Below are 11,660 nucleotides of genomic sequence, written 5' to 3'. Positions count from 1 at the left end.
CCGTACTCTATTTTTCATTAACTAATAATCCCAACAAATTTCCTTATTTAAATAATATAAAAAATCGAAAATCTAAAATTAAACTTCAATTCGCTTTTCGGTATTTATTTCGGTATTTATTGTCCGAAAGATTCAAAGTTTCTAGCCTGACCTCAATCTCAGCCGTACAATTGTACAAAATGCAACCAATTGTTTTTTCCCAAATGTGAGTTAGTTTCTTATTACTTTTATTATTCAATTTTTTCTAATACTGAATAATTATAATATTATAAACTATTGAAAATATTACATATGATTATATGATCGACTCTATTTATTTTATAAAGATTTATGATTGACTGTATTATTTGAACTGTTTTATTAAATCCACATTCGATGATATTATCTATATTATGCTGCAGATTTTTTATAAATCTTTTTCTCTATCAGTTCACGTAAATTGGTATTTTCTAAAATTCAGAAACCCATATTTTATAATGCAAAATATTAATAAATCTTTATCCAAACCACCAAACCGTGGAAGCCCCCTTGGTCCAGTGGTTTGACTAAGGGTTCAATTGCTTCTACATCCGGAGGTCTGGGGTTCAAACCCCAGAAAATACCAAATTATGCAGATTATGGAGAAACAGGTTACAGGAGATCTTCAGCTTGGTGCAGGGAGTACCATCGGACATGGATCTCATAGGACAGCTCAGAGTGGTGCAGTCAGACGTGTATTCTCACATGGTGGTAGAATTGTCGGCTGTAAAATCGTCTTTGTAATATTCTCATCGTTGTAATAGCATAATTTCTCGATAATAATCGATTCAGACGTTCAAAAAAAAAACCACCAAACCAATAAAACTTCCTTTTTCTCTGTTTTAGTAAAGCAAAAAGAGAAATTAAGTGATATTGGAATTTAGTTAGATTTGGTTGTATATTTTAATGGTTGTGATTCTTTATGCCAAACTTAGAAGATTTATACCAAGATATAGATTTGTATCCGAATAAATGTTAAAACAAATTATATAAAAATCAGAAAGCACAAAATTAGAAAATGACTCATGAGTAAACTTCTTTAAAAAAAATTATTAGAGGCGAGGGAGAGTGAAAACCACGCGCGCGAATTCCTGGCGGGCCATGTTAGATGGATGCATGGGAGAGTCATGCGCCATTAATGTTAAGATTGTCCATAGTCCCCACCTAGAACTAGTCCCACCATTCCAGCTAATTTCATTAGATGGTCTCCCCGTAACAATACTATGTTAAAATTCTCTGTTTTTTTGTTTATTAAAAAAAATAATGTAGGAAAAAGTAAATATTTTAGGAAATTTTATTTACAAAATAGTGTTATATTCACCATTTCATGGTTTCTAATAAGATGTTATAAATGAAACTTAAAAAGTGAATACTTTGTTTTCCCATAATTATTGCCCTTTTCTTTGAATGGTTCATTTTTGACCTTACAAAAGTGAGAAAAAAATAAGTGTGTCCAAAAAAGCAAATTAGTGTGTTTATATGTAAGTGATTAAAGAGTGTGAGAGTTATTTAGAGCCAGAAAGAAAGATAGAAATATCAAAGAAGGTTATTAAATATTTTATTATCTGTTTTGCATTTTTAATTGATTTCATTAAAAAGAATTGTTTTTTCTTCACCATCTTGCTCCTTGCTTTTATTTATTGTTTCTCTTCTAGAGATTTGCGTCGTCTCATCGTGTTATTTTTTAAACACTTGTTTACTGTTGTTGTTTTTTCTTTCCTTCTCTGCAACTTTGTCACGGATCCTTCGTTTTTATTTTATCTATATATAAAACCATAGGATAAATCTCGTCCCCAGATATCTAATCTCTGTAGGGTTTTAGCTGTGTGGGTTTTTTATTTTCGTGTTTCTTTTCTCACTTCTTTTTTTGTTCTTCTTCTCGTTGTTGTCTGTCTCCTTTGTCTTAACGAAGAACAGAGTGATTTATGTCGGCTGGGTTTGAATCAAAAGCTGTGATTTTGTCTCTGCTTAACAACAACATCTCTTGTCTGCTTTCATCATCATCTTCAACTAAATCTTGTCTGGCAAACGATCTTCACTTCTGCTCTAACAAGCAGAGGCTTGTTCTCGAGAGTCCTTCTCTCTCCATGCGGTTAAGACCCAAAAGGTATCACCAGAAAATCATCTTCTTTTAAGAGATCTAAGACACTAAGAGACCAAAGGTTAAGACTGTGTTTGTTTTTTTAATGTCTCAGGACTTGTTCTGGCGTTGAAGTCTTCGGTGGTTTTCACATAAAGCAGTTCATTGTTCGCTGAGATTTTTTTTATTACAAAACAAGTTTTGATCTGAAGAGTGTTTTCTCCTTTTTTTTCTTTTCTGGGTGTTTTTTTTTTTTGAGGATTTGTGAGAGAAAAAAATGGTAGGGATTATAAGTAACCAACTGTCTTTGAGTGAAATGAAGAAACCAAAGAGATGCAATCCTCAAGAAACCCAACAGCCTTTGAGAAAAGTCAGGATCTTGGTCAACGATCCTTACGCAACCGATGATGATTCATCTAGCGACGAGGGAGACGAGACCAAGATGAGACGCATCGTCCGCGTTGTTAACTTCCCACCTCTGGAGTCTGTTGCTCCTCCTCCTCCTCCTCGTGTTGCTGAGTCTGCTTCTGTGAGTTCTTCACAGGACAGCACCAAAACAATCAGCAAGAAAGCAGCAGCAGCTTCTCGTCCTCGGTGTTCTAAGAAGAAGCCTGTTGGTGTCAGGCAGAGGAAATGGGGTAAATGGGCTGCTGAGATTAGACATCCCATCACCAAAATCAGGACCTGGTTGGGTACTTTTGACACCGAAGAAGCAGCTCATCAAGCTTATAAAGTCAAGAGGAAAGAGTATGACGCACTTCTCTCCACTACTACTAATGACTCCGTGTCTGAGACTAGTCAATGCTCTCGCTCTTCACCTCCTGAGCAAGACACTTCAGCTTCAACACCAACTACTAATAAGCTTAAAGAAGAGATCAAGATCGCTCCTGCTACTGGTGTTGATTCGAGCAAGGAAGTGTTGTTCGGTTTCAACTTCGCTGAGCTACCGATCCCTGATCTTGGTTTCTTTGCCGAAGACGAGGGACAGATGGCTGCTGATCTTGGTTTCTTTGCTGAAGAGAACTTGGATTGCTTATTCACTGATGATCAGTTTGATGATTTCACTATGCTAGGGTTCGAAGACAGTGGTGGTGGTCCGAGCGAGCTACCTGATTGGGACTTTCCAGATGTTGAGTTCGACTCTAGCTTCTTTTTCGCCGATTATCATCAACACATCCCCTTGAAAAGTTTTGCAGCTTAAGCTTTTTTTAAAAAGAGTGTTTTATTTATTATTAGTTTTGAGTTTAAAGACATACTACTACATGATGAAGGTGTGTTCCGGAGAGAAGTGAGATCTTAAGACATAACTAGCCGGGTTTTGCAGTTTAGTGAGTTTAATTTTAATTTCGGTTTATATAGGGTACTACGAGATTAAGTGTGGAAGTGTTTTGTGCTTCGAGTTAATCTCTTAGATTTGGGCTGTTCATTGTGCTTTTTAAGAGCCGTCCAAAGTTTAAAGAGTTTGATTATCATTAATGTTATAGTACTACTACTAGTACTATGTTATTAAATGAAAGTTTTTTTTTTCAGTTTATATAATTCACATTGTTCTTATCGCCATTGGTTGTCATGAATCTCATTACCAGAGGACCGTTAAGATTATGAGGTGTTGCTATTCTAACAAAGAATCTAATAGAAAGCGACAATTCATGAGAAGTTTGCTGGCCTCTGTTTCTCTGCTGATTCGCCGCGCCATCACAAACCACCATTCTTCTACCTACCTTTTATTTATTTTTATTTATGAAATTAAATTAATTTTTTATTTAGTAGAAAACTTAATTACTAGTGAAGAGGAGAGTGGGGAATTAAATAGGGAGTTGCACGTAAGTGGCAGCAAGTCAGGGGTTGGTTTTGTCAGGTTTTTCAATTAATTAAAGGTATTTTATAACAGCTGTATGGCATTTTAGATTTTAATAATTATATAAAAAATTATTCAAAGGTTGATTGGGAATGAGGAAAAGTCAAAGGATGGCTTTTATACTCTATAGTCTATAGTAGTAACTCTTCCACTACTTGGTAGCTGCACATGTTCTTTGTATAAGTATTTTTTTTCCATTGTACGTGCGTGTGGCGTGTCTTAGTCACGTGATACACAATAAGGGAAGGAAAGCTTTCAGATGCACATGTCATGAGAGGTGTGAGGTGACGGAGTTGAGGATCTTGTGATAAGTTGCCAAGCTTGTGGTGTTATATTAGCTTGAGCTTGATTCTCGGCCCATTAGCTTGAGCTCGATTTAATTTGAACCATTCAAGGTGTGAGGTGTCTCGTTTAAAAGAAACAAGACATGGTATTTTTCATTGTGGGCTATTACTAACTAGCAATGCACAACTCTTGGAAAAAACTATAGACTGCGAAAAGACGCTTAATACAAGATTAGAGCAAGCGATTAATCAAATCCAGCTTATTAAGTTTTATTATTATTATACTGGAACCATAAACTAAAGAGGTGCTTCAACCAGTAACAAAACACCATCCAGAAACGACATGGATTTGGAAATATCATCAGAGCAGACCCTTCTCCTGAAAACTGCGGATACAATCATCAAACATCTCAGGCAATGACTTGAACGATGCAAATCCTAACTCATGTATCTTCCTTGTATCCATACTATGTGGATTGTTGTCCCCTTCTTTGTCACTGCACCTGAAAAAAAGTTAAAACAAAGAATCAATCAACCAACCAAATGAGATCTCGACTATTAAACCTTGTCAATCATGAGATATTTACTTGTTCTCAAGTGGGTAATTAGGATACTTGTTTCGTAGCAACTCAATGATCTCAGACCAGTGAGCAACCGAACTTGAACATATGATTCTCCCTGATGCTTTAGGCTCTTCCATGGCTAACACATGTGCATCAACTACATCGTCTATGTGCACAAACCCGACCGTAAAATTCCGGTACTCTCCAGCAAGACCTTTGACAACGGAGAGGATATAAAGAAGAGTGCTTGTTGGTTTAGGTCCAAGCAATGGACCAACCACAAAGGAAGGATTCACTACCACTAAGTTCAACCCTTTCTCTTCAGCTATCCTCCAAGCTTCTTTCTCACCTAGAGTCTTTGCATACGCGTACCAAAGCTAATACACAAACATACAGGTTCCATCAATAGAGTTCTTTCTTTCTATATATAAATATAACAAATGTTTAGCCTCAGTTACAAAAAAAAATATAACAAATGTTTTTCTCACGTTGAAGCGTTTGCAGTATTCAATGTCGCTCCAATGCGACTCGTTGAGCGGAGAGGCTTTGGTGGCGTCGAAACGGTACCGTATGGAGGAGCAAGAAGATGTAAGAACGATCCTTTTGAGAGTGGTTTTGGACTTGGCACAAGAGTTCATCACGTTGGTTGTACCCTTTATGATAGGATCAACCAATGTTTCTTGAATGTTGTGATCCTGTGGAACAATAACAGGAGAGGCCGTGTGGAAGACTCCATCTACGCCGTTTACTGCTTCGTCAAAGCTTCCATCAACCGTTAGATCAGCTTTGAACATCTTCAGCCTCTCTTTCGCTCCTCTCAGTTCCCATAGGAAACCTACTTTCTCTTCATCCTCTTTTCAACACAAATCAAAATCATTTTCTTTAACACAAGGGCTCAGATCAAAATCATTTTAGTGGTAAATATTCGAATAATTAGTAATAATAATAATTAAATAATAATAATAATTGAAAAAATAATAATAATAATAAAAATAGGGAATATTTTCAGTTCAAAAGAAAAAAAGGGAATATCTTACGAGGGTTTCGGACAGTGGTTCGAACGGTGTGTCCGAGTTCGAGGAGTGATTTGATGATGTAAGAAGCGATGAAACCAGTTCCTCCAGTGACCAGATACTCTGACATCTCTTTCTCTGTCTCTGCCGTGGATTTGAGTTTGTTTGGATTACGGTTTTAATGAAGTGAGATCTTGTTGAAGTACAAGGTGAGTAGTTGACTCACTCCATCCGTGTTATCTCTCTCTCTTGCTGATATTTTATCAAGAAGCGGTTCACAGTTTATACGTGTCGTGGTTCAGTCCAAAATATGTAAGGGTGAAAGGCTCATTGGGCTATAGTTCTTTCGAATGTTTTTTTGCAATCTGGAGGCCCACATAGAGATGCCTTGGCGTACCATTAGTTTGGTTTTTTTTCCACCCCTAGTGGCAACGGATAGGATGACGGTGTCTACGACGGTGTAAGAAAGATATACGTCGGACAAAGTTTTGACTGTGTATCCTTTGTTAAGTTTGAGTATATTAAAGGCACATACTTGGTTTCTGGTGAGGACCATGGGAAAAAGACACTGGTCGGAGTTGAAGAGGTCAGTTCCATAAACACCAAAACATATTTTTTTTCTTCAACTGCTAATTACCGTAAAAATTATTGACATATTACCTTTGTAATCATTGAACATTTTCAGCTTGTTCTTGAGGATGGTGAATATATTATGGTCTTGGAAGGCTGCTACAATAAGATCTAGAGTTGAGAAACCGGTAATTGTCTCTCTTTGGTTCAAGACGAACAAAACCCTAAGCTCTGTTTGGAATTGATTCCGGTGAGAAATTCTTGCTTGGGGGGGGGGGGGGAATGGGTGCACGATCATTGGGTTCCATGGACAAGCTAGTGATGTCATTCACAGTGTTGGAGTCACTGTCGTGTCCATCACCACAGCTGAGTGAACAGCCTTCCATTACATATTTATATTTCACTATGTTCAATGAGATTTTATTTCTATAGGCACCCTTCTATTCTTCACTATGAATGGGAACGAAAAACTAGAGGGTGCAATCTGTACGGAAAACAAAAGTTGGAAATCATCCATGTACATAAAGAATGTCCAGTGATTCCGTCTGGGGGGATGAAGTCACATTAAAAGGACTGTGTATGGAGTCAAAATAATTTGTCATTACATCATTCAAATATATTCCTTTCACTATTAGTAGAGGAACATATATATAGATTGTTGTAACCTAATAGGATAAACCTGGCGGAGATCCACATATTGCCCAAAGAACTTCTACCACCACCGATGTAGGATGTTGATAATATTCTATACTAATTAATGTTTCTTTTTTTCTTTTTGCATATGCAAGAAGGTAGACTTATCAATATAATTATCCTTGTGATGATTTTAGTGACGCTAGTTGAGATAAACCTATAAAGTAACGATATATATCACTATTCTACTATATAACACGTCGAAACTCAGGAGCTCTATCACATATTGATTTTACATTAATATCAAATTTAAATACATACAAGCCAAGTAGCTCAAGTTTCATTTTCGTCTCTTGAACATTTCCCCTTGCAAGTAGAAAGTGAAATTATTAATGGAAACGACAGTTACGGTAATAATTATGTTCTCTTTTTTTTGTCCTTTTAGCTTCTAACCAAGTCTGAGCTCTAAGCCAACCTCGTTGGTATCGACTTGATCATCACACCCAAGATTCGAGCTTTGGTTTAATGGATCTCCCCTTCGATTTGCCACGTTCTCCAACGCCAACTGACCATAGCCATGCGTTGCACCAGAACTCTGGAGTTGCCACGTGTCGTGACTGCATTCACCTAGTTGGTAGTCCACGGTCTCTGCGAGGCGTTTTAACCGGCCAGTTTGTGTCTTGACCTTGTTACCGTTGACACGTGGGGCAAGGGCCAGACTCTCCGAACTGTCACCGCCTGTTGTTGGATCTTTCGCCACGTGGCGTATGTCGTATGTCCTGTGAGGAGGAATGATCTGGTGCGACGCGGATGCACTGGGAAGAGGCGTGTGAGTGATGGGTAAGCCGTTGAGAATGGCATCAACGGCTGCTTGGCACTGGGCCCAATTTCCAGACCACATCAGACCCACAGAACCATCCACAGGGTTCACGATCCGTCCACACGCCTCGTACAGAAGTGACCTAAATATTGCTAGAGATTACAAAAAAAAAAACACAACCAACGTTATGAAATTAAATCGGGAAATGGAAAAAAGTCCCTACTATAGAAGTGATGTGTGTGTGCATGTAACAGAATCTAAACACAAACACACTGTAAGATAAATCATTAGAGGATTCTGCTTTCGGAGTGTGTACCGGGACGAAGATGGTCAGGACCAGATTCGATGAGGTTAAGGAGACCGGCTCGACCATAGAACTTGGCAAGGAAGAGTGTGGCATTGGCTTGAGAGTCTGCGGATTTGATCCATTGAAGACATGGTCTTATGGTGCAATCTTGGTTGCAACCCTTGCGTAGGACTCTACACCCGTTACAGCTGATTCTCATTATCTTTATAAGTGACATTCAAAGGCATGAAGTGTGTTTGTGAGTTTCCTTGGAAGTGGAACTCAGAGAAGTTGTGGCAACTTGTATTTATAAGGAAGAAGTTACAACTGAGTCATGAATTAAAGTGAGTTGGTATAATTTTAATCTTTTGCGTTTCTTGGAGAAAGTGGTGGAAAAAAACTGGTGCATTCCAGGCTTTATGACATTGATTTAAACACACAGATTTTTAATATAATTACTTTTTCGAAAGAAAAAAATGTTTTTTAACAAGAGATTTTTTTTTGTTTATAAATTCTCATTTTTTTACTGTTTTAGTGTTACCAAAAAAGAAGAAAAGACCAAGGAATGGTGGTGGAAAGGAGGTTGTGTGTTTCAGTGAAGTTGGCATTTTGTTTTGGCAAAAGTTGGGGAGTTCCTTCTTCGGGAATGCCAATATCTCTTTCTTTCTTTCTTTCACTTTTCCTTCTCTGGAATTCGCCCTCCATGCATTTCAATATTACAAACTTTGCCACTCACCTTTTATCTATATTTGTAATTACGTCTCACTCAATCAAACCCACTTCTTTAATCTTCACATCATCGTATGCCAATCCTCATCATATCATCGCTGGGTTACATGAAACAATTTTTACCACTCATCTTTATTAATGCTAAAAATTTCGTGCTCATTGTTTTCGAAAAAAGAAAAGAAAAAGTTTCGTGCTCACGAGTCTATGCAACGTAAACTAGTTTTGAAATTTCAAATTAAAGCACATAAAAGAAGATTATTAATGTGAGGGATCTTTAAGTAATATAATTGAGTGTTAACAGAGGTCCAGAGGGGTGGAGATACGAGGAAACTTTGGAGATGAAAAGTGGGAGACATGCACGAGAACCACCCAGAGATGATACCGACAAAACAAACAAACCAAACGAAGTTTTGAAATTTTGTGAAATAAAAATATTAAGTAAAAATTTCGGTGGCACGTGAATTACACACGAGGCAAAACTGCTATGTTCATGTTCGGCACGTAGTGCCTATAATGCCTCTTTTTGTTTCACCAAAGCGTCCTTTGAGTCCTGATTTTAGGGAAGCTATACGGATTGGACTGTAACTTTACGTGTAAAAATACAGTATTTAGTAGAGTCTAGCTCCTAACTCTTGTTCAAAACAAACTATAAACGTTACGGCTTTACTTTTAAGAAGAAAACAAACAATAGGATACGCGTGTAACAAATATGCCCACTGGTTTTGGTACAAGAAAAAAGGGGTTTGATGTTTATTAGCTATTACAATTTGATTTTAGGAGCTATTTACTTTTCAGAAAACTATGTTACAACTTACAGGCTTACAAAAAAGTGTAGCATCTTTTTACGTCACTAATAAGGTGACTAATTTAATTAAGAACATGGTTTTGTTATATAATCCACCAACGAATCCATGGTGATGGAGAGTAAAGTCGAATCCTGATTGATTTATCTACTTATTTTTACTGTTTCACATCCATAGAGCATTTTCACTTCTTTTTTTGAAAAAGAGCTTTCAATTAAAATGCAAATAAAAAATTACAAAGACATGACTTTTTAGACCATATAGTTTGAGAAAGCATTAAAAAGAGAAGGACAGCTACATGAGCTCCCAAACATGGAAATAAGCAAAAGAGAAGTCGAGATGGGGAGTAGATAAAAGTGACATAAAACTAGCTAACACACTAATGATAACCACGATCAGAACGGCCACCTCGACCACGAGTACGACGACCACCCACGTGAGTCCATCCCATTTCTTGCATCTTTTGGATTGGTTTGAAAGGTCTTCCCCCACGAAACCTCTCTCGTGCTATAAGAACATTAATGTTTTCATAACCACAACATTAATGTTTTCATAACCAGACAAATCAAACGTCTTAGACACAAACGCATACACATTTTTACATATTGACGTTAGAAAGATAGGGTTATCATGTTTGTAAAAAAAAGTAGGATTATCATCACCAATTTATTAATAACATAAAATACATGTTAATACGAGTTGTATTGATTTAATTGCAGGGGCAATCTAGACCATATAAATATTGGATATAATGTTGAAAATAAAAGATAAAAAAGCATTTTGCAAGCATCGAACCTGAGAAAATGAAGGTGTATATAGATCATTTTTACCATATGAGCTATTTTTTCTAATTTTAATTTAATTATAGATGCACATGCACTCAGAGTCTATAAAGTGGTTTCACCACTGTTTAATTGTGTTCAAAGCATCATTAACTTTTCTTTTTTTCTCTTTTTGGTAGGAGGGAGGGGGGGGGGGGGGGTAAACACTTCAAATTTGGTTGTGTTTAGGGGATTGCAGGTTGGCTGACCATGTTGTGGTATTCCTATATGATCCAAAGTCACAATCAAACTAAATTGTGAAGTATTGGAGTCCATAATTTGGTTGGAGGGGGGGGGGGGGGTAAACATTCAAATTTGGTTGTGTTTAGGGGATTGCAGGTTGGCTGACCATGTTGTGGTATTCCTATATGATCCAAAGTCACAATCAATAAATTGTGAAGTTTGGGTCCATAATTGCAAGACAATCAAATTCTCAACAAAAAGTTAATCTTTTTCAATAACGAAAACTAAAAAATCCAAATTCAGATAAATCAATATCAATAAGATACTCGAATTAACGCGATTCGTTACAATCATCTAGGTCTCACATCGAGGATGCTCAATCGACTCAACGAAAAAAAGCATAAGAATACAAATGACATCTATTTTACTTGAGTCACATGTTTGGTAAACACTTCAAATTTGGTTGTGTTTAAGGGGATTGCAAGGTTGGCTGACCATGTTGTGGTATTCCTATATGATCCAAAGTCAAATCAAACTAAATTGTGAAGTATTGGAGTCCATAATTGCAAGACAATCAAATTCTCAACAAAAAGTTAATCTTTTTCAATACGAAAACTAAAAAAATCCAAATTCAGATAAACAATATATCAATAAGATACTCGAAATTAACGCGATTTCGTTACAATCATCTATGTCTCACATCGGGATGCTCATATCGACTCAACGAAAAAAAGCATAAGAATACAAATGACATCTATTTTACTTGAGCTTCTTAGAATCTGAAACTCAAATTTGGTTGTGTTTAGGGGCGGATAATTGATTGGTAAGATTGCAGTTGTTGGCTGACCATGTTGTGGTATTCCTATATGATCCAAAGTCACAATCAAACTAACTTGTGAAGTATTGTTAGTCCATAATTGCAAGACAATCAAATTCAATAAGAAGTTTAAATTTTTTCAATATGAAACTAAAAAAGTCCAGATTCAGATATCATAAATC

At 36.7% G+C, this 11,660-nt stretch overlaps 3 protein-coding genes across 3 annotated transcripts; 1 reads left to right on the top strand and 2 right to left on the bottom strand.

The window, feature by feature from the left end:
• The first annotated feature begins 1,740 nt into the window (after positions 1-1,740).
• On the top strand, positions 1,741-3,627 carry LOC108823404 (ethylene-responsive transcription factor ERF118). Its single transcript, XM_018596598.2, has 2 exons — positions 1,741-2,125; positions 2,214-3,627. The coding sequence occupies exon 2, from the start codon at positions 2,376-2,378 to the stop codon at positions 3,297-3,299; it is 924 nt and encodes a 307-aa protein (XP_018452100.2). The 5' UTR covers positions 1,741-2,125; positions 2,214-2,375; the 3' UTR covers positions 3,300-3,627.
• Positions 3,628-4,430: 803 nt separating this feature from the next.
• LOC108827038 (tetraketide alpha-pyrone reductase 2) lies at positions 4,431-6,068 on the bottom strand. The gene is made up of 4 exons (XM_018600381.2): positions 5,841-6,068; positions 5,292-5,656; positions 4,828-5,180; positions 4,431-4,743 (listed from the first exon to the last, which is right to left on the bottom strand). Exons 1-4 carry the CDS (start codon positions 5,944-5,946, stop codon positions 4,602-4,604), a joined length of 966 nt encoding a protein of 321 aa, XP_018455883.2. The 5' UTR covers positions 5,947-6,068; the 3' UTR covers positions 4,431-4,601.
• A 1,322-nt stretch (positions 6,069-7,390) lies between these two features.
• On the bottom strand, positions 7,391-8,378 carry LOC130506439 (LOB domain-containing protein 42-like). Its single transcript, XM_057001083.1, has 2 exons — positions 8,156-8,378; positions 7,391-7,991 (listed from the first exon to the last, which is right to left on the bottom strand). Exons 1-2 carry the CDS (start codon positions 8,361-8,363, stop codon positions 7,468-7,470), a joined length of 732 nt encoding a protein of 243 aa, XP_056857063.1. The 5' UTR covers positions 8,364-8,378; the 3' UTR covers positions 7,391-7,467.
• Positions 8,379-11,660: the final 3,282 nt, after the last annotated feature.

This window comes from Raphanus sativus, unplaced genomic scaffold (assembly GCF_000801105.2).
Source record: "Raphanus sativus cultivar WK10039 unplaced genomic scaffold, ASM80110v3 Scaffold3239, whole genome shotgun sequence".
In the NCBI taxonomy this organism is placed as follows: domain Eukaryota; kingdom Viridiplantae; phylum Streptophyta; class Magnoliopsida; order Brassicales; family Brassicaceae; genus Raphanus; species Raphanus sativus.
Note: the sequence above shows the minus strand (reverse complement) of the source record. Positions and strands in the feature narration are given on the sequence as shown.